Genomic DNA, 23813 nt, shown 5'->3' on the forward strand with positions numbered 1-23813 from the left:
TGTCCATTTCTTGGTGCTTTTTCAAAAAATCTTAAACACATCTTGAAATTACAGTTTGCTTTGAAATCTTTTCATGAAAGATCTTGCTGATGCAGTATAATTACCTTGTGTTTTGTTGCTGTGTTAAGTCTTGTCCTGGTGCATGACTTGTGATTTGACACTGGCTTCCATAACCTCAATTTTGTAGCAGACATTGGCTGTTCCTCACAGTATTAAGCCCCCAACACAGCTGTTTCAGTTGATGACAGTGTTTCAACCTACGTATGAAAATGATGATCATTACTACCTGTTTTGTAGAATTAGTTATGAATACACCTGACTATAATCCTACATAATCGAAAACTTTGTGCAAGTGGACCAGGAAGAATTTATGCTGTTTTCAAGGCAAAGGGCAGTGACACCAAATATTGATTTCATATAGATTTCTCTTTTGTTCATTTACTTTATTTTTATCAATTAACAAAATGCAAACTATTAACACTTTGATTTTTTTAAAGCATTCTTACTGTGCAGCATTTTTCCACACATATCTACACAACTTTTGCACAGTGCTGTATATAATTATACTACCAAAGGTGCAAGTCGTCCAAGGGCTACTGGCTAAGATGGAATTCAGATGTTCGGGAAACACCGTTCATGTGCGAACCTTGATGTCCGGATCATGACTTTTGTGTTTTCATTGGCTGTAAGCCATAATCATCAACATTCACAGAAATAAACACTTGAAATAGATCACTCTGTAATCTATAATATAATAGATGAGTTTCACTTTTTGTATTGAAGAACTGAAATAAATTAACTTTTTGATGATATTCTAATTTTGTAAGATGCACCTGTATATGAGGTTGTTGAGTTTGGATCAAGAGTAGTGTTGAGCGATACCTTCCGATATTGGGAAATATCGGATCTGATTGGATCGGTCCGATACCCAAAAAATATCGGATATCGCCTATTCCGATACCGGAAACCAATGCAAGTCAATGGGACACAAATATCGGAATGAAAATAAACCCTTTCTTTCCTTGTAGGTTAATTCTACATGAAGGAAAATAACTAAGAATAATGTAGAATGTATTGGGGGAGGTGGTTGCCCAAATCGATGGGAACAGTGCTCACAGTGAAACATGAAAAGCCGGCAATTCAGCAGCGACGTACACAGGTACCCGACAATTTATAACAGAAAGAATAGAGCTTCACACATAGATTAGATAGATAGAAACATTTCAGTCACATATATATGAAGTACAGTGACAGTGTTGATTACTGTACTTGTCATTTAGTGTTAAAATAAAGGATTTATTAAAAAAAAAATTGGCGTGGGGTTCCCCGTAATTTTAGTCTCTAGCGGAGGTTAAGCAGACGGCTGGGGCAGATGTTTGAAGCCTGGGAAGGGGGTAATACCCACGGAGCTTCCCAGGCTACTAATATCAGCCCCCAGCTGAATACCTAGCCTTTACTAGCTATTAAAATGGGGGACCCCAAAAAAAATGACGTGGAGTCCCCCCTATTTTAATAGCTAGCAAAGGCTAGGCAGACAGCTGGGGGCTGATATTAATAGCCCAGGAAGGGTGCCATGAATATTGGCCCCCTCCCAGGCTAGAAACACCAGCCATCAGCCGCCCCAGAAATGGCACATCCATAGGATGCGCCAATTCTGGCACTTAGCCTCGCTCTTTCCACTGCCCTGTAGCGGTGGCAGTGGGGTAATAGGGCTGGGGTTGATGTCAGCTTATAATGCCAGCTGACATCAAGCCCAGGTTAGTAATGGAGAGGCGTCTATAAGACACCCCCATTACTAACCCCATAGTCAAAGTTAAAAAAAAAAACACAAACACCCAGAATAAAGTCCTTTAATTGAAATAAACACACAATTCTTTATTGTTCTAAATTAAACCATACTTACCATCACACCCATTCCAGCTGAAGCCAATGTCTTCTGCAATAAAAGTAAAATAATAAAGCAACATCATCCTTACCTTTCTCCCACGCTGTCAGTGACGTGCATGAGGTGAGCCGAGTTCATTGGACATGATCTCGGCTCATCTGGATGCCGTCACAGCGAGACACTGAGGAGCGTAAGCATTCCTGCGCTTCTCAGTGTCTGTGGCGTGGCAAGCTGAAATTCATGAAATAATTAAAAAAAAAAGGCCAGGTACAGCAGGCAGGAACGGGCTGCCCCCAACCACCAGCTGCCTATTTGTACCTGGCCGGACACAACAATATAGGGAAGCCCTTTTTTTTTTTTATTATTATTTCATGAATTTCATGAAATAATTAAAAAAAAATACTTGGGGCTTCGCCCTATTTTTGTGTCCAGCCAGGTACAACTAGGCAGCTGGGGGCTGGAATCCGCAGCACAGGGAGGCCCAAGCTTTCTGGGCCCCCCCCCGCTGCAAATTGCAGTCCGCAGCCACCCCAGAAAATGGCGCGTTCATAGAAGCGCCATCTTCTGGCGCTGTACCCAACTCATCCAGGGCCCTGGTGCGGTGGCTCACTGGGTAATAAAGGGGTTAGGGCCAGCTAGGCATTATCAGCTGGCCCTAAGCCCGAAATTCATGGGGTCACGCCAATATTAGACATGACCGCCATGAATTTCCAGTAATGTATTTAAAAAAACACAAACACCCAGAATAAAGTCCTTTAATTGAAATAAACACACAATTTTTTAATGTTCTAAATTAAACCATACTTACCATCACACCCATTCCAGCTGAAGCCAATGTCTTCTGCAATAAAAGTAAAATAATAAAGCAACATCATCCTTACCTCTCCATGGTTCCCACGACAGCTTCAGCTCTGCTACATTGACATGACAGGCTGGATCGCAGCCGAAAGCTGCCATCCAGCTTGCCATGCGCTCCTCAGTGTCTGGCTGTGACGGCATCCAGATGAGCCGAGGTCATGTCCAATGAACTCGGCTCACCTCATGCACGTCACTGACAGCATGCTTGCGCTCTGCAGTGTCTCTGAAGGGTGACAAGCTGGATGGCAGCGCTCAGCTGCGATCCAGCCTGTCATCTCAATGCCATCCCAGCGTGGGAGAATTCTCCTGCTGAAGCGCTGAGCGCAGGAGAATTTTCCCATGTTGTCAGTGACGTGCATGAGGTGAGCCGAGTTCATTGGACATGACCTCGGCTCATCTGGATGCCGTCACAGCCAGACACTGAGGAGCGCATGGCAAGCTGGATGGCAGCTTTCGGCTGCGATCCAGCCTGTCATGTCAATGTAGCAGAGCTGAAGCTGTCGTGGGAACCATGGAGAGGTAAGGATGATGTTGCTTTATTATTTTACTTTTATTGCAGAAGACATTGGCTTCAGCTGGAATAGGTGTGATGGTAAGTATGGTTTAATTTAGAACATTAAAAAATTGTGTGTTTATTTCAATTAAAGGACTTTATTCTGGGTGTTTGTGGGTTTTTTTTTTAACTTTGACTATGGGGTTAGTAATGGGGGTGTCTTATAGACGCCTCTCCATTACTAACCTGGGCTTGATGTCAGCTGGCATTATAAGCTGACATCAACCCCAGCCCTATTACCCCACTGCCACCGCTACAGGGCAGTGGGAAGAGCGAGGCTAAGTGCCAGAATTGGCGCATCCTATGGATGCGCCATTTCTGGGGCGGCTGATGGCTGGTGTTTCTAGCCTGGGAGGGGGCCAATATTCATGGCACCCTTCCTGGGCTATTAATATCAGCCCCCAGCTGTCTGCCTAGCCTTTGCTAGCTATTAAAATAGGGGGGACCCCACGTCATTTTTTGGGGGGTCCCCCATTTTAATAGCTAGTAAAGGCTAGGTATTCAGCTGGGGGCTGATATTAGTAGCCTGGGAAGCTCCGTGGGTATTACCCCCTTCCCAGGCATCAAACATCTGCCCCAGCCGTCTGCTTAACCTCCGCTAGAGACTAAAATTATGGGGAACCCCACGCCAATTTTTTTTTTAATAAATCCTTTATTTTAACACTAAATGACAAGTACAGTAATCAACACTGTCACTGTACTTATTATATATGTGACTGACCTGTTTCTATCTAATCTACGTGTGATGCTCTATTCTTTCTGTTATAAATTGTCGGGTACAGATGCTGAATTGCCGGCCGGCTTTTTTAAAGAGACGGTGCATGAAAACACTATTATTTTTTTTAATAAATCCTTTAACACTAAATGACAAGTACAGTAAGCTGAGCGCTGCCATCCAGCTTGTCATCCTTCAGAGACACTGCAGAGCGCAGGCATTATGGGAACTTCCGATTCCGGTGTTCGATATTCTAAAAGTATCGGAACTCCGATACCGTGAATATCGGTCGATACCCGATATTTCAGTATCGGAATGCTCAACACTAGTCAGGAGATGTCACAGTCCTTCCTTCGACCGTGTTTCATGGACATCTGATTTTGGCTAAAACCTATGTTCATGCTTCCGTTTTTTTTCTTTTGTTCCATTTTGAAGAAAAGACAAATCAAATATGTCATTAACGAACCGGTTGAGTAACTGATACAAACGAAAGCAGGGGAACATCATTGACTATTATGGGGTCCGTCTGGGTTCTGTTTTTAGGGCACTGTTTATTTCTGAAAATTGGCATACAACTCCAGGATTCTTCTGTTGTGCTCTTGTAATTGATATAGCAGAAGGGCACATTTGGGTTTAATTTCTTCTTAAAGGGCTTGTTTCATCTAGAGAATCCCCATTTTGTATAGCTTATCCCCTCTTGAGAGTCTCCTATATATACCAGAGCAGGGCCGTTAAAAAGCAGTGGCTCCCTGTCTGACGGACCAGGCCCATCCGTGAATTACATAGAAAGCCATACAATTGAAAAAACTTATGTAATACTATAATTGCCCTATAGTGGCCGCTGCAGTTGCAATGTGTATATCTTCCAGATGTTGCTTTGGGAGGGATTCTCCACAGTTCTGCATTTTGTAACTTTTATTTATTTATTTATTTTTATTTACACTTCCTATTTTTTGTAACTATTTATCCAAAAGTGTTGATACCAAAGGTGACCTTTATGTAAGGTGAAAACCTCAACTGTATATATATTAGCCATATGTAGATGATTAAATGGGGATCCCAACAACATTCTGCATATTTAGACATTAGATTTAATTGAATGTTTCCTGTAATTTCCTGTTGAACTACGATTCCAAACAATAATTAAGTCAAAACATGTTTGCAAAGTTACTTTGGGGCGTCCTTGCAGCAAAATTAGCGTAAAATCTGTTCACAAATAAGCAAGCTCTATCGGCTCGGATCATGATTGCCGGTCTCTTTACAACATAGCAACACTCGCCTTAACTCCTTTATGTGTTAAAACATCATCATCATTACCTTACCGTTTTAAAAATGTTTGTTGGTTAGCAGAGCAATTTGCACATTTGCCATCTACAATTTACAGTGATGTATTTTCATTGGCTTCTTAATTATCTTTTTAGGATCCGCTCAGAAGGACTAAATTATTAGATTCGGCGTGCGGAATATTGGATGTTTTCTGTGCCCTGAGCCCAATTAATTTGTGCATCTCTGGAACAGCTGGTGGCATTTAGTCTCTAAATACTGCTTATTCTCCTGAGTGCACACCATTACAGTCAGGTGCCGGCATCATCACTTGCCTGCACTTAATGGAAAGGCATCCCCATAAATGTGAAAAATAATCTTTATTTGCCATGGAATCATTGCAAGGTGTGCTTACATCACATTTATAATTAGACGCCATTAGTTCAATTAAACCGGTTTGCATTCGAAATTTTCAAAAACAACATCATTGCCCGTTCGTCTCCTGAAGGTTGCACGGTTGACATGTCTCGTTGTTTTTTTTTTGTTTTTTTTTCAGGATTTGATCTAAATTTGATAGCAGAAAATGTCAGATGCTGGGGGATGTTAATGAAGCTGTTTGGCAATGATTTCATTTGCAGGCACTCCATCCTAAAGACATACGCTCTCACTTGGATCTCCTTCTACCTCTCACACCGCTCCTTCACTAGATCTTTTGCCGGCTCTTCTTCCCCTTTTGGTATTTTTCAGGGTCCAGTTCTAGGCCCCTCCTTTTATTGCTATAAATCGCCTCTACTGGAGAGACCATAAGCAGATTTGGCTTCTATTACCACCTCAATGCAGATGACATCCAATTTTACACATCTTCTGACTTCACTCCCATACTACCAAGAAATGGCAGTGACTGTCTGATTTCTGTTTCTAACATCATGTCTTCCCTCTATCTGAAACTAAATCATTCCAAAACTAAACTCCTTGTGTTTCCTCTCTCAACTAACGTACCTAAACCCAATATTGCCATTTCTGTGGGTAGTTCTACCATAACCCCCAAGCAGCATGCTCGCTGTCTAAGGGTTATATTTGACTCTTTCCTTCTCTATATCCAATCACTTCCTCATGTCACCTGCACCTCAAAGACCTCTCCAGAATCCAACCTTTCCTTAGTGTCGCTCTTAGTCATTCTCGTCTTGACTACTGAAACTTTCTACTAATCAGTCTCCCTTTCACTTAACTCTTCCCACTCCAATCTCGCCTGAATTCAGCAGTCGGCTTATTTTACTGCTCAGCCACTACACAAATGCCTCCAAACTGTGCCAGCCATTGCACTGGTTGTCCTTCCACTATAAAATACAACATAAACTTATTACAACCATCCACAAAGCTTTCCACAGTGTTGTACCACCCTACATCTCCACCCACATCTCTATCTACTACCCTACCAGTGCTCTGCATTCCGCTAATGATCGAAAACTAACATCCTCCATAATCTGAGCCTCCAGTCTCCAAAACATTTTTCGTGCTGCACCAGTTCTCTCGAATGCAATACCCCAGACAATCCAGTTTATTCTCAGTATCCATAGTTTTAAGCGTGCTCTCAAAACACATCTTTAGGGAGACCTATCACATCACTAATCTAACTTCTCAATTCTCCCTTTCTACAATTTCCTCAGCATTTGGTCCTTTCTACATGTGTTCCCACACCCTCCATGCACTCTGTGGCACTTTGTATCTGAACGTATATAGATACCTGCTAATGACTTGTTCATGCAGATTTACTTGAACACCCATGTTTATTACAAATGTGGCTGGAGCCCACTCTACAAGCACTTTTTACCTTCTGTGTCCCCACTATTTCTTGATAGATTGTAAGCTTGCAAGCAGGGCGCTAACTCCTCTTATTTAAATTGTTGAATTATGTGTTATTGTGCAATGTCTAAAATTATTGGTACATGTTCCCTCTGAATTGTCAAGTGCAGCGGAATATGTTGGTGCTATAGATATACAGGTATTTATTACTAAATTGTCATTAGTAGCTTCGGACATCAGAGATGGGTTTTGACCAATCAGAGGAGGATATCGTCGGGACCAAAACCTCCACCGATCAGCAGTACTCTGCAGTCTGTATAACTTATAAAAGCTTTTTGCAAATCCTAGGTGGTACCCTTTAAGCGGACTATAGACATGAGATTTTTTTTCACACTAGGTATTAATTGTCAACCCATGCTTTTGGCGAACAGTAGCGTGTCTCTTGATTTCTGCCTTTTGGGGATAGATAGCTATTAGTTGCTAGATTGTTCAGCTTTGTGTATGATAATGTTACTTGCTTATTTGAATCTCTTTTTCAGAGAAGGACTCCCTAAAATACTGATTTCATAAGTTATCCCACTGCTTGGTCCCAACAATACACTGCTTTTGAAGAAATCATTTCCACTATGGCACCTTCACAGGAGAAATGAAGCATTACATTGTGCCTAGTAATAGGCAATCTGTCAGCGGGTATTTGCCACCTAATCTGAAAGCAGCATAATATAGGGGCAGAGACTCGGGTTCCAGTGATGTATCAATTACTGGGCTGTGTGTTATAGTTTTGATAAAATCACTGTTTTATCAGCAGGAGATAATCACCAGAGGACAAGTAATCCTGGTGTCATGTAATCCTCCATATTCATGAGCTCTGTATAACCCCACCCCCACCACTGATTGGCAGCTCTCTGTGTGCATAAGCAGTAATCTGCCAATCAGTGATGTGGGCGGGGTTATACAGGGCTCGGCATTCAGAGAGCTGCTAGACCTGCAGCAGATAAAACTGTGATTTTATAAAAACGACAGCAAGCAGCCCAGTAAGTGACGCATCGCTGGAATCAGGGTCTACATTATCCTGCTCTCAAATGGAGGGGAAAAAAATCTGGTGATAGATTTTCTTTAAAAATAATTTAGCTTCCTAGGAAATCCGCAGAGATCCTCAAAAGGGAGAGATGTTATGCACAATGGACCCCAATGTATCAACGCAGAATGCACTAATAGTGTAAATATGGGCTATGAAAATCAGACAACAGCTTTAGATTCTAAACATTTATTAACAAAATTCCCAGAGACATACTGACTAAGGCACATCAACACCCTTAAGCGAGAGTGTGTCCGCACAACTCCATCAAACAAAGAAAACCAGAGAGAGTCAGAGTTTTTTGTAGATAAAAATGTAAAAAAAGTCACTTCCCTTTAGAAGGCAGCGCACGGGCAACGCGAAACGCGCGTTGGGAAGCGACAGAATAGCCCTTTATACCTGTCTGGGGGTTTTCAGCCTGTGAGTAAGTGATCCTGGTTATTTAGGCAAGAAGGCAAAACTCAATTAAGGGATTAATCCTACTGTAGATAAAGTAGTATAAATGTGTATTATACTTAGGCACTAAATATATATTTTGTATTTTTATTTTATTAGTAGATGCTGAAAAAGATGAAAGCTCAGAAGACCTTTCAATGCCTGGCAGCCCACAGACAGAAGCAATCCAGCACAGTTCAATCAGCACTTCCAACGGCGTGAGCTCCACCTCGGTGGCGGAAGCAATAGCGACATCTGTTCTCACGCAGATGGCAGATCAGAGTACGAAACCAGCTGCCGCACACGTTACTATGGCCCCTCCTCCGACGCAACCTTCAGGAAGCTGATTAGAAACATGTCCCATGCCAGATTTTAGCAAATGATTGGTGACTTCAGATGGAAAAAAAAAAAAACAGTGAATGGCCAGTCTTTATCTTAAGAGGTGAAACTGCTGTAAACTCTTATTTTCTGTTTTACATTGTAGCCACCACGGAAAACATTCTGCCCTTCTTCAGGATCAAATGTCTCTTAATCTCCTTAACTTTTTCAAAGATTTTTTTGTTTTTTGCTTTCAATCAATTAATGTGACCCCTTCCTCTTCCTATCGTAGGTTTGACTAGAGGGGCTAAAAAAAAATCATAACCCTATTTTCTTGCAAACAATATTGGGACGATCTCCTGAAACCCAGGGCAGAAACTATGCTCTTTATAATTACTATGTCACCTTTATACCAAAGTTGCATAGTCCCTTTTGATCTTGATTGTTCAGGTCATAATGCACTAGGCGTGAGAAAGAAAGACAAAATCGCTTTTGCTTTTAATCTTTTTGCCGTTTTTTTTTTTCCCTCTTTTTAATTTGCACAGCTGGAAAGGGAGAATAGCGAAAGATATTATTTATATGTTGTTCATAATTTATGTCTTCTCCCTTTCTAATGGCTTAACATTTTAGCTTTCCGGAAATCAACACACTTTTACATTCGAAATGTAGAAAATGAAAAATGAATTGCTTTTCATTTGCAAAATTTGTAGTCGAAGTGCAATAACTTGTTAGTTGCCTTTTTTTCTTTTTCTTTTGCAAACTAACTGAAAATAGTGAAAAGAACCTCCATAATCATGGAGTGCAAATACACTACACCTCTGTATATGATCCTCCGGCTCCCAAAAGACCTATATTCATACGTTAGATACAATGAAAAATAAGTTTCAAGTTATTTGGAAGCGGAGTTGTACTTATCTCTTGTGTAAGCACTATCATTAGTTAGAAGGAGTTCTTTGGCAATATACTTTTGTAATATACGGCAAGGTACTTAAATTGTTATTGTAATCTTCTTCTTCAGGAGCACGCCGCTTCCCAGCCTCCCGGCTTCCGGCTTGCCAGAGAGTAGTGTGCTCCTGAAGACTGTCAATTTAGATCAGCGACATGGTCATACTGCTGGTCTGAATTGTGCTCTTTCTGATGCTTCTAGAGCATCTGAAGAGCACAGGGGTACAGAAGCTGGATCAAACGATCTGGAGAACTTTAGAACTGCGCTTACAAGCTCTATAGCTGACAGTTTAAGAGGTTAAGACAACCCCTTTATTGTATTCAAATCTCCTGGTACAGTATGTTGGAATTTGGACCCCCTATGTGCTGATGTGGGGACAGCAGGATGTCTCGATGGCTAGCACTATTGACCTGCACCACTGAGGTTCTAGATTTGGAACTAAAAGCAACAAGTACTTGAGGTTTGTATGTTTCCTCAATTTTTGAGTATGTGTAGGCCAGTCACTATGATTTCCTCCTCAAGGAGAAACATTTCCCCTTAGATCCCCACTCAGAAGCCTCTCACTTAACCAAATCTGATCTCTTGCTTTGCACTGAGGAGGGGCAACACCCCGAAACTCATATCTGCAAATGGAGATTCTAGTTTGGCTTCTTATTCTAAGTCATGTGGCAAGGCTTGTTAAAGGGTCGATATTGACTTTTAGGATTGCTACATCCAACAGGTGGCGATAGAGTTCAAGTCCTCTTCCTCTCTAAAGAGGCTACTTGCATATGATTTACTGCTACACTTTTCAATTAAAGTGATGGGTTAATTAGCATCCATGAAAATTTTATTAGTTTGTGCTTGGCTAAAATATGAGAAAAATTATCCTAGTTGACGACAAGCACCAATGTTCATGATGGCAGTCTCTGTACAGCGCTATATAACAATCAGAATAAAAATCTTTGCAATTATGGCTCAGACTCTGGGGGGCGCTATTAGTTTGCATTCATCTTGATAAATATGTAAAATCTCGTTTGCTAGTCAACCTACTTATGCCCTCTTCTACAAATGAAAAAAAACTCTATTCTTTAGTACCGTGTTGCAGAATGATGGCCATATAGGCAAAGGGAATCATGGGTGTGGAAGAATTTGTGGCCCATCATTAGCATGCACCACCAATGGACTAAGGAGCATACTGGATTTTTTCTGTGTATGTGATTTGCTAACTGTCCAGATATTTATGTTGCCTGGTGAAAACGGCAAATAATAAATTACATTAACTAGAGATGGGGAAAAAATGTATATATTAGTTCAGGTCACCATGTCTGCAATGTCCAATGCTCTCCTAGGTGCTGGGAATAGCATGAAGCCACCTATACTTAATCCACAATAGGAAGAAAGTGCTGGATGGGTGGCTTTTTTTCTATTGTCCATTAATCCATTAATTAGAGAGTCTGAAGGATAATAAGTCTAATCATACTGGGGTTCACTTTAAAGGCTATGTACATCTTTACAATTTTTATATTGTCCCCATCAGTCTAAAATTAAAATTGAAGCAACATTGCAATAGATCCTAATAAAAAAACAATTTGCAAACTCAGCGTAAACCTATTGCAGTGTCATATTTTCTTTTAGTTGTCCTCTGCTATGTGCTAGGGCATATTTGGTAGGTTTGTCAGAAGTAGAAAAAAAAGGGAGTGTAACTGTAGGATCTGACTACACAGTGTTTGTTTGTTGTCTGTTACCATGGAGATGTATACAGTTGTGCTCAAAAGTTTACATACCCCGGCAGAATTTTTCCTTTCTTGGCCTTGTTTCAGAGAATATGGATGAGAACAAAAAAACTTTTCCTCCACTCATGGTTATTGGTCTGGTGAAGCCATTTATTGTCAAACTACTGTGTTATCTCTTTTTAAATCTTAATGACAACCAAAAACATTCAAATGACCCTGATCAAAAGTTCACACACCCTGGTGATTTTGGCCTGATAACATGCACAGGATTTGACACAAATGGGTTTGAATGGCTACTAAAGGTAACATCCTCAACCTGTTTGCTTGTAATCAGTATGTGTGCATAAAAGCTGAGTGAGTTTCGGGGATCCAGACAGACTCTTGCATCTTTCATCCAGCCACTGACGTTTCTGGATTGTGAGTCATGGGGAAAGCAAAAGAATTGTCAACTGATCTACAGGAAAAGGTAGTTGAACTGTATAACACAGGAAAGGGATACAAAAAATATCCAAGGAATTGATAATGCCAGTCAGCAGCGTTCAAGCTATGATTAACAAATGGAAAATCAGGGGCTCTGTAAAAAAACAAACCACGGTCAGGTAGACAAACAAAATTTTCGGCCACAACTGCCAGGAAATTGGGATGCAAAGAAAAACCCACAAATAACATCAGCTGAAATTCATGACTCTCTGAAAACTAGTGGTGTGGCTGTTTCAAGATGCAGAATAAGGAGGCACTTGAAGAAAAATGGGCTTCATGGTCGAGTTGCCAGAAGAAAGCCATTACTGCGCAAATGCGACAAAGTATCTCGCCTACAATACGCCAAACAGCACAGAGACAAGCCTCAAAACTTCTGGAGCAAGGTAATTTGGACTTTTTGGCCACAACCATAAACATTACATTTGGAGAGAGATCAACAAGACCTATGATGAAAGGAACACCATTCCTACTGTAAAGCACAGAGGTGGATCGCTGATGTTTTGGGGATGTGTGAGCTACAAAGGCACAGGAAACTTGGTAAAGGTTGAAGGAAAGATGAATGCAGCACATTATCAGCAAATACTGGAGGCAAATTTGCACTCATCAGCCCGGAAGCTGCTCCACTCTTGGGAGATCTCAAGCGCGCAGTTCATGCTAGACAGCCCAGGAATTTATAGGAACTAGAGTCTTTTTTGCCAAGAAGAATGGGCAGCTTTACCATCTGAGAAAATAAGGAGTCTCATCCACAACTACCACAAAAGACTTCAAGCTGTCATTGAGGTTAGAGGGGGCAATACACGGTATTAAGAACTGGGGTATGTGAACTTTTGATCAGGGTCATTTGGATGTTTTTGGTTGTCATTAAGATTTAAAAAGAGAAAACACAGTAGTTTGACAATAAATGGCTTCACCCAACCAATAACCATGAGTGGAGAAAAGTTTTTTTTTGTTATCATTCATATTCTCTGAAACAAGGCCAAGAAAGGAAAAATTCTGCTGGGGTATGTAAACTTTTGAGCACAACTGTAGATGTAAACACAAACTGGTAGGACATTCTCAAACAAAACCTGTTACAAAGTTGCTTCATTTTATCATTTTAAGGCATTGAGAAAATGTAAATGTTTGCCTTTAAACATACAATAGATTAAGTGCTTTGTTATTTACCCCTATTTGTATATTGTTAGAGAACTCCTTTAATATTTTAATGTGTGAGTCAGGAGAGTGTAATGGAGCAGGAAGGGGAGAGTGAAACCCATAGATTTTGCCAGCAATCTATGCCTGAATGTTTTATGATGCCTTCAATGTGACGCTGGCTTTTTAGAAGACTGCAGGTTAAAAATAAAAAGTATATGTATATAAATCTATATATTTATGTGTGTGATTGATAACTAACATTCCACAATGTAAGGTAGTTTGTGTCGGAGGAGATGATTGTAAGGTACACATTCTCATTATTGAGGTTGCCTGTAGGATATTGAGTCCTCTTTCAATGTGCCATTATGTATTCTCATTCACAATGCAATATTTCAAGGATCACTAGGAAAGGAAAAAGTGTTTGCTTGACTTTAAATCAGTTTTCTCACGATTCTTCTGTATATAAAATGATTACTTTAGCAGCATACCTGTGACAAATAGGGGGTTATACAAGATTTTCTTTCCTCACATCGCAACCTGTGATTGGTTGCGGACCCGACATTTTAACCTAAAATTATTTATTGTATTTTACATGCAAAAATCTTACTTAAAGTGTAGGTTACCACTAAAACTGACGTAACGAATAGCTGGAAAGTCTGAAAATGAATTCATTTGTAATAGACTTTTGAAGTTAGGTGACAGATCAAGACTTAAGGCAACTCCTGGCTAAGGGAAGGGCAGCCAAAAAATTATTCGGTCGATGGCCATCTCAGTCGACTCACCCATACACAAGAGTGTTCGTTCAGCCAAGCGCCCCTGTGTTGTCTGAGAAAGCTTCTGATTGACTTGTCGGCCGGCGGCACTCACCCATACACAAAAGTGTACGTTCAGCCGAGCACTCCTGTGTTCTCTGAGAAAGCTGCCGATTGACTTGTCGGCCAGCGGCACTCACCCATACACAAGAGTGTATGTTCAGCCGAGCACTCCTGTGTTCTCTCAGAAAGCTGCCAACTGACATGTCGGCCGGCGGCTTATTTTTGGAGAACAATATGATCTGCAGTCTGGAATCAGATATGCCTGATCGACATCACTCCTAACCATCATTTGGCCGCTGCCCCCATACACATTAGACCATTGGCCAAACCCGACAATATCTATCGCTAAAACCACATAGATACTACTGCTGTTTGATCTGTGGTCCAGGCTACAAAGCCGGACTGCTGTTATAGACATCTGGACTACACAGCCAGACTGCTATCTTAGAGTGAGGTCCAGTCTACACAACCAGACTATTTTTATAGGGGTTACTCCAGACTACACAGCCAGACTCATTTTATAGGGGAAGGTCCCAACTGCACAGCCTGACTACTACTATTACAGTGGGTGGGTCAGACTACATTGCTGGACAACTAACTGATGATAAAGGGGGAGTTCCAGACTACAAAGCCAAATTACACAGCCTTGCTAATGCCTTTATGGTGGGGTGGGTCAGACTACACAGCTAGACAACTATTATATGGGAGCACTACTGACTGTTGCTGTTGTAGGGGGCAGTACAGACTGCACAGTTAAATTACTGATGTTATAGGGTGCAGTCCAGATGACACAGCCAGACTACTACTGTTAAGGGCATCTGTCCAGACCAAACAGCCAGACTACTGATGATAAAGGGCGGTCCAGACTACAGAGTCAAGCTACACAGCCTTACTAATGCCCTTATGGTGGGGGGGTCAGACTAAATAGTTAGACAATAATCATAAGGGAGAGGTCCAGATGACGGCTGTTACAGGGTTCAGCCCTGATGATACTGCTAGACTACGGTGTTAAGACATCAGTCAGACTACTGATGATAAAGGGGGCGGTCCAGACTACACAGCCATACTACTGCTGTTATATTGGGTGGGTCAGACTACACAGCGAGACAACTATTTTAAGGGAGCAGTCCAGACTATATCTGTTATAGGGTGCAGTCCAGACGGTACAGCCAGACTACTATTGTTAAAGCCATCAGTCTAGACTAAATGGCCAGACTACAAAACCAGAGCACATAGACCGACTTCTACTGTAGGTGAAGGCCTAGAACACATAGTTAAATTCCTGCTGTTATATTGGTGGTCAATATTACACTGCTAGGCAGCTGGTATGGGGGGCACAGTCCAGACCACATACCCAGACTTCTGCTGTAGGATTAAGGTCCGAAATGCATAGCCGGACTTCAGCTATAGGCCACAGAACCAGACTGTTTCAGCTATAACTAAGAGTTGCATCTTAGAGTGATATGTGAAGTAAACCTACACTTTAAGTTGATTTGTATCTGTCAAATCTTGGAGTATATGTAAGTCAGCACGAATTAAGCACTGGGTGAAGCTGCAGTAATCCAAGTTAATGACAATGCACTACCTTTTTTATTATTCCTTTTTTTTTTTCTTTTTTCATTTTTCAGCTGAAGGGGCTCACACCTTAGATTTTTTTTTTCTTCTAATGCCAGTTAACCTCAGCTACGTCAAATGTGAATTCTGCAGGAAAGCTTTATATTTTATTTGTTGTTGAATATAAAGATAATTTGTCAACTCTCGGTTCTTAATCTCTAGCGCGGACACTTATCACTTTATTTATACGTTTCATTTTTTTTTGTATTATAAAATTGTCGCAGCTGTAAATTATGATCTCATTCTGTGAGTATGGAGAGAAAATGTATTTGGTGAATGGTGTTAGTTTCAATATTAGGAAAACAATGTGCATCTGTGTCCTGGAAATAAGCGAGTAAATGATTTGTTCTGAAGTCCGTTTTGCAACTTGTCGACGAGTCTATGCGTAGCAATTTCTAATCTCTGGATTTAACATTTCACAAACTGTACGCCATCATTTTTTTTTTAGTACAGTTTGCATGAGTAAATTATGTATAAAACAAATAAGACATTATTTAAAATTGTTTTTTTATTTTTTAATAATCTTATTCAGTTACTGTATTTCCATTGTTTACAAAATGTCTTTATGATCTGTCTAGAAGGCAAGCACATAAACGTACATTTAAATAAACATTTTAAAAATCAATCGACTTCTCTTAGAATTTTTTTTATATTGGGTAGGGGGTTGGGGTTGGGGTTTTATATGCACTGATCTTCATGAAAAGGATAATGTATGTTTCTCTTGTAGGAGTGTCTCTCCCGGTAATACAGGCTGGATGTTAGCCCTGTCTGTATCCACAGTGCTGCTGTCTTCTCTCGCTTTCAAATTTCAGCTGAAATACTGTATTTATTTCCTCTCCATATGCTTTCCTCCTTGTCAATAGCTTATTTTCTGTGCAAGGCCCTGACATCCTCTATCTACTGCAGATCTGTGTGCAATCCTCTCCTCCCTCCTGCTATCTCTAACTGTTAGGCTATGTGCCCACGTTGCATTTATGAAGCAGAAAATTTCTGCTGCATAAATGCAAGTCCTCTCCCGGAAAAACGCATGCGGAATTCCGCACGCGTTTATCGCGCATTTTTCGCGCGTTTATCACGCGTTTTCCACATGCGGAATTGCCTTGCGTTTTTTATGCATTGGACAAAGGCAATTCCGCTTGCGGAAACGCAAAATTAAATGACATGCTGCGGATTTTTGAACGCGGCATAAACGCTGCGGAAAAATCCGCAGCATGTGCATAGAACTTGCGGAATCCCATTGGGGACCATGGGGTGCGGATATACATGCGTTTTTCAAGCGTTTACGCTGCGGAAATTCCGCAGCATATACGCTTGAAAAATGCTACGTGGGCACACAGCCTTAGTGAAGGGAGGCAGAGAACCTGCAGGAGCTCTGACATATCTGAAACAATTTTTCAAAAGCACTGAGCTAGTGAAAGGTCTTTTAGACATTCTGCAGCAGCAAAAAAGTTGAACATTTTTAATGAGGACTATTTAAAAAGATGTTTATCTTTGCATTTAGGATACAAGTGAACAATAAAGAAAAAAAAAAAAGATAACAAGAGGCTTCGTCATTGTAGTGTACAGTAAATATAGTTTTATTTGCTATAGTTTTTAAAAATTGAGCCAGGTGTGGAAGTAGTAGTATCTGCTGGGCAGCTCCTTCCAACTTCTGGGCAACACGGTGGCTCAGTGGTTAGCACTGTTGCTTTTGCAGCGCTGGGGTCCTGGGTTCAAATCGCACCAAGGACAACATCTGTAAGGAGTTTAAATATTTTCCCCATGTTTGTGTGGGTTTCCTCCCGGGTTTTCCAGTTTTCCTCCCACACCCCAGAGACATCCTGATAGGGAATTTAGATTGTAAGTCCCAATGGGGACAGTGATGATGTCTGTAAAGCGCTGTGGAATATGATGGCGCTATATAAGCAAAGCATAATAAAAGAAAAAAAATTCTGATCACCCAGCTTGGCTTTATTACCAGGTTTCTCTAAATGGAGAAGCCTGTCAATCAGGGAGGACTGGGAAGGAGACGCCAGAGGGAAGCCACCAAGTGGACACATCTTCCCTGTTTACTGCCATGAGCATCAGGGAAGCTCATGGCAGTAAACGATTTCATGGTGCCCATAGTTTGAGAAGCATGGAACTGCTGATAGATTCCATATAATGCATTAGGAGTTATGTCCGCATCTCTGGTGGTCATGGTTGGTGAACAGATAAATTCTTGGTGACTATCTATGGGGTAATCATTTGCCCAGGCTCCAGTGACATGTATTGTCATAATTCATGTAGTGTCATTAATTCATCATCACTGTCCCCATTGGGACTCACAATTTTATCTTCCTATAAGTTTGTCTTCAGAGTGTTTGAGGAAACCCACAAAGAACATACAAACTCCTTGCAGATGTTGTCCTTGGTGGAATTTGAACCCAGGACCCCAGTGCTGCAAGACTACAGTGCTAACCACTGAGCCACCGAGCTGCCATGCAGCCAACATAGCGCTATGTGCTTGGCACATTTAGCTTCCTCTTCTTGCTTCCAATCATCATATATCTGACACTGTTTCTTTCTATTGTGACTTCATATTTTTTTCTTTCAGGGCTATAATAAGAAAACGCAAGTCTCACATTTCCAATTTCCTGTTCATTTTCTTTGGTACAGAATTTATATTGTAATCTGTTTTAATAGAAGAAATCAATTGAGCGCTTCATACTGGGGTCGGATTTAATACCATAGTTTAGTGTTATAGGATAGCTTGTGTATTATTTTTTACCATTGCACTGAATGAGGTCATATACTTTATTTTAGTCTTCCATAATTCTTCGGCCTAAGCTCCAGAAAAGAAATTATTTCTAGTGATGCTCATAGAAGACTTTCTGTGCCCAGCCAAGAATAAGACAGTCTCTGTGGTCACTTGAGTTGAAGCATGACATGTAGGTTTGGCAGTATGTGGAATATGATGACAATATGGTCCTGTGCAGCCCAGTCCAGCTAAGAGATTGCTGCATATATACACCGCTAAACTAAAATGGACTGAGGTGGGAATTCATGAAGATGGGTAATTTATATGTCAGTCTAGATCCGGAATTCACTGGAGTAAGATTCGCCAAATTCCTTAAGAGTTGCATGGCTACGGTGTTTAGAGTAAAACCTAGTTTAATAGCCGTCGTGCTTTAGACTAGTCAGACAGGTGGGTCCCAGCAGCTTCTCCCCGCCCGCTGCCCTTCAGGGATCGGTCTTTCCCTAGACACACATATAAGCGGAGACCGATCACTGAAGGGCAGTGGGCGGAGAGAAGCCGCCGGGACCCACCTGTCTGACTAGTCTAAAGCACGGCTCACTGCCCGGCGCCTATTAAACTATGTTTTACTCTAAACGCCGTAGCATTTTAGAGTTGAACATATATGGCTTGAATCGTGCGGCCACTGTCTCATACAGTCTGCTTATGGATCGGGCAGCATCAGCTGACAGGTTCCCTTTAATGAATTTAGAGGAACTTTCAGCTGCCATGCATCAGATTTAGAAATGTTCTGATAGAACGATTCTGCTTATAAAAAAACATGGCAGGACACGCTAAAGCAGGGGGGTCTCAAACACGCGGCCCCTGAGGCTGCTTCATGCGGCCCGCAAGCACCGTAGACCCCTTGACGATCTTAGCCCGGTCCAGGAGTCGGCCGACGGCAGCGCTTTATTTCAGTTGAATAAAGATGGGGACCAGGATGGGGCACATTACTACAAGGTGTTTATCAGAATTACGTTATGGTGCTAATTGTAAGACAATATTACTGTATGTGGGAAATTGGAATCCAAATTGTAAAAATGTAAAAAAAAAAAAATTTCAAAATAAAGCATGAAAAAATATTTTGCCACTAAAAATGCTGTTTTATATATAAAGTAAACCAAAAAAGTGCACATCTGTTCTTGCCACATAGACCCAATTTATGGAACTGTACCCCGTACGATGGATGCCATTTAAAAAAAATAAAATAAACACGCCAAAAATGTACAAAAAATTATCAACAGGTGTATAGAATAAAAAATGGTATCACTAAAAATGTCACTTTCTATTTGCAGCCCATATACCCAGTCGAGTTTGAGACCCCGGCACTAAAGGAGCATGGAAGTATTACACTTTTCAATTAAAGGTCCACAAAACAAGCAGAATGCAAGCAGTAAAATATCCCGGTCAAAGGACACACTAAAATCGAAGAAAAAAAAGAAAAGATCCGCAGCTCTCCAACTTTTCTGGTGCGCTGAAGATCTTCTCTTTCTTTCCTAAGACTCACAAGCGGTCATGCACAACAATGCACAAGGGCCCTAATACTCCCCAAAATGGAGCTTACTACTTACTGCACAAGCGTCAAGAGACTCTACAGGGCCCATTCATGAAAACAGGCACTTTATAGTCTTCATAAATTCTTACCTTTGCAGACTCTGTATCAAGAGGCGTACTTCCTTCAGTACATTCTTCCTATAACTGACTCCACTTTTGTTGTTTAAATTAAAATGAATTCATTAGGCCACGGCTCCCCCTACTAAGCTCCTCTGTCTTTTCAAAAAGTTGGTGGTGCTGGTGATTCATCAAAGCTTTTACACCCCAAAAAATGGTGTAAAAGCTTTAAAAAAAGATGCCAAATGTTGGCGCAATTTGGAGTTGCACCAAAAGTTTGCAGCTTTTGGCATTTTCACTCCAGTTTCTCCCAGCTCTGCCAAAATGGACAGAGCTGTGGCGGGATGGAGGCGTGACACCACAGCTCGTCTAATTCATGACCAGCTGCAGTGTTCCCTACACCTAAAATCTCTCCAGTTCCTGACTGGAGTAAGATTTCTCAACTGCTCTAGAAAATGGGAACAATTGAGAATACGTAGCGCATAAACTGGCAAATTCATGTGTACCCGGCAGCCACAATAAGACGATTCTCGTTGCTGGGAACCTATCTAATGTGAATCCTCTCCTAGGCTGAAGCCTACAATTATGTGGGTAGATAGGATCCTGCTATGATTAAAATCGCCAGAAGCTGATGGGTGGAGTGCTCAGTAAGAGGGCCTATATATAAATAACAAAAGACTGACCGTCACTTCCAAACAGAAAACAGGTGTGTACAGGTATATAGTAAGTGTAGCCATCTCCATATATATCTAACAAATAAAGTAGCACTCTGTAGCGCTATAGCATGCAATCAAGAAATATATTGCTACATTCCCAAGAAGTTCAGTCTGGAGTCAAGACACTGGCACAGGTATATACAGGTGCATCTCACTAAATTAGAATATCATCAAAAAGTTAATTTATTTCAGTTCTTCAATACAAAAAGTGAAGCTCATATATTATATAGAGTCATTACAGACAGTGATCTATTTCCAGTATTTAATTCTGTTAATGTTGATGATCAAGGCTTACAGCCAATGAGAACATAAAAGTCATTATCTCAGTAAATTAGAATACTTTATAACAACAGCTTGAAAAATGTTTTTAAAATCCAAGATGTTGGCCTACTGAAATGTATGTTCAGTAAATGCACTCAATACTTGGTCCGGGCTCCTTTTGCATCAATTACTATATCAATGCGGCGTGGCATGGAGGCGATCAGCCTGTCGCACTGCTGAAGTATTATGGAAGTCCAGGTTGTTTTGATAGCAGCCTTCAACTCGTCTGCATTGTTGGGTCTGGTGTCTCATCTTCCTCTTGACAATACCCTATAGATTCTCTATGGGGTTAAGGTCAGGCGAGTTTGCTGGCCAATCAAACACAGTGATACTGTTGTGTGTAAACCAGGTATTGGTACTTTTGGCAGTGTGGACAGGTGCCAAGTCCTGCTGGAGAATTTCCATCTCCAAAAAGCTTGTCGGCAGAGGGAAGCATGAAGTGCTCTAAAATGTCCTGGTAGACGGCTGCGCTGACTTTGGTCTTGATAAAACACATTGGACCTACATCAGTGTAACATACCTGGCGGCGTCCTTGCATGGTGGTCCATCTCCCACTGTGCAAGAGGGCGCACTTGATCTCCTGTCCAGAATGTCTCTCTGGCTTCCCTCCATGCTGTCTGTTTGTGTCTGTTTCTGCTGCTTAAGGGCGGCGCCCGATCACTTCCTGCCTTTTGTACCTGCTGTGGGTCACACCCCTTGTGCGTCCTCAGCCTATTGCTGTCTGTCACTTGGTATATAGCTCAGCAGCTCCCTTCTATCCCTGCCTGAGCATAGTGTTTCCTTCAGTGTGTGCTTGCACTCTGAAGGTGCCAGGTCCCGTCTCTTGTCTCCTGCTTTTTGTATCAGTTCCCGTGTCTGAACTGAGTCCTGTATGTCTCCTGCTTTGCGGTATCAGCTCCCGTGTCTGAACTGACTCCTTTCTGTGTTCTCTTGTCTGTCCTGTCTGAACACGCTCCTAGCCTGTTCCTCTCGCCTTCTAGTGGCCGATTTCCTAGACCCGCTCCTGTGTCTGGTCTGTCCTGTCTGAACACGCTCCTTGCCTGTTCGTTCCGCCTTCTAGTGGCCGATTTCCTAGACCCGCTCCTGCGTCTGGTCTGTCCTGTCTGAACACGCTCCTTGCCTGTTCGTTCCGCCTCTCTGGGGGCCGTATTCCCAGACCCGCTCCTGTATCCCTCTGCAGTGTCGGTCTCCTCCGTACACTCAGTTCCAGTCTGAACTCTCTCCTGTCCTTTACCTGTTTTGCCTCTATGTCCGTTCCCTTCCTTTTTCTGCAGAGTCTGAACTCGTACCTAACTCCTGCTTGTTGTCTCTGCAAGTACTGTGTGAGTATCTGGCTCTGTCTTTCCCTTCCTGTCTGTTCCGTGTGAACAGAGCCCTGTCCTCCCTGCTCAGCCTTGTCTGCACTCTAGCTGTGCTTGCCTGTAACCCTCTGCCTGTATTGTTCCTGAGTCCCGGTGTGTACTGGGTCCTATCCCGCCTGTGTTCCTACCTGCTAGTGCCTCCCTGTCTGCACTCTAGTTGTGCTTGCCTTTACCCCCCTGCCTGTATACCCGCCTGCCTGCATACCAGTCGTGCCTGCCTATACCCTCCAGTCTGTGTGCCAGCCTACCAGCCTGTTCCTGTATTCCCCTGTGTGGGTCAACAGCCGTGTCCGGGGTCTGTCCTGGAGTAGCACCTGGTCCCTCTGCTCGGTTCCTCCTTGGTGCACTGGCGTCGTATGCCGTCGTGCGACCCTGGTCGGATCGGGTGAATACTTAGTCACGCCCCTCCAGGCATTCACTCTCCGGCACGGTCCAGTGGAATCACTACCAATCACACGCACACGCCGCTTAGCCCGGGCGTGTGCATAACAGCATGCTCAGGCCATGGTTCCCGTTGAGCCCCACGGCCTTCGCTCTTTGAGAAGTTTTTCCAGCGAATACATGCATTAAAATAAATAAATAAATTTTTTTCCCCCTTTAGCTGAGTTCCAGGCGAATTACGCACCCGTCCAGATGGATCTATCAGCTCTCGTTCCTGCGGATCCGCCACGTTACTATGGGGATCCAAGACAGTGTCGTGCATTTGTGGAGCAATGCATGCTACACTTTAAGGCCTACCCTCTCTATTTTCCTTCCGATTGGGCTAAAGTGGCCTTTATGATTGACTACCTAGCGGGTGATGCCTTGAAATGGGTCACCCCCCTATGGGAAGCATGGGATCCTGTCATCCTTGACCTGCAGGCCTTCCTGGTGGCCTTTCGTATGGTCTTCGAGGACCCTAACTCTGAAGCCCCTGCTGAAGCTTCACTTCCCAATATCCCGGAGCAGCCCCGACGGGTAATGTGTGTGGGTAGCGCAATAGTCCTCCAGCCCAATGAGACTACTGCCCACCCAGAATCCTCACAGGGTGACTACGCTTTCCGGAATACTTCTCTCAACCTCAAGAGGCAGTCCAGACGTGCTAGACTTAGAGGCAAGCCGTCACGCCAGGGTCTGTCCTCCCTGAGACCTCCTGACCCCAACCTTGAAGTCCCTACTGAAGCTTCATCTCCCTGTATCCCGGAGAAACCCCAATGGGTAATGTGCGTGGGTAGTGCACCAGTTCTCCTGGCTGAAGAGACTTCTGCCCATCCAGACTCCACACAGGAGAACTTCCTGCACCCGGCATCAGATGCTTCTCTCTCTTTAACCGGTGTGCATGTCCAAGGATGCTCCAAAGCTGTGGTTACCTCAGAGTCTGTGCACCTCTACTACCTGGCGGAGGATCCCCTGTTGCCTCCTGAACCCTCCGGGATACCACTCGATGACAAATGGAGA

General features: G+C 42.4%; 1 protein-coding gene across 4 annotated transcripts in view; it reads left to right on the forward strand.

Moving 5' to 3' along the window:
• The window catches only part of ATF2 (activating transcription factor 2), a 99563-nt gene extending 87900 nt beyond the window's left edge, over positions 1-11663 (forward strand). For 3 of the 4 annotated variants that reach the window (XM_073646894.1, XM_073646896.1, XM_073646895.1), the window contains one exon: positions 8711-11663. In XM_073646894.1, coding sequence (XP_073502995.1) covers positions 8711-8937 — 227 coding nt within the window. In that variant the 3' untranslated portion in view covers positions 8938-11663. The remainder of the gene's footprint in view (positions 1-8710) is intronic. The other variant, XM_073646897.1, reaches the window with a different exon arrangement.
• The last annotated feature ends 12150 nt before the right edge of the window (positions 11664-23813 follow it).

Source organism: Phyllobates terribilis, unplaced genomic scaffold (genome assembly GCF_046119375.1).
Source record: "Phyllobates terribilis strain yellow unplaced genomic scaffold, ASM4611937v1 Scaffold_9__5_contigs__length_417890890, whole genome shotgun sequence".
NCBI classification, from domain to species: domain Eukaryota; kingdom Metazoa; phylum Chordata; class Amphibia; order Anura; family Dendrobatidae; genus Phyllobates; species Phyllobates terribilis.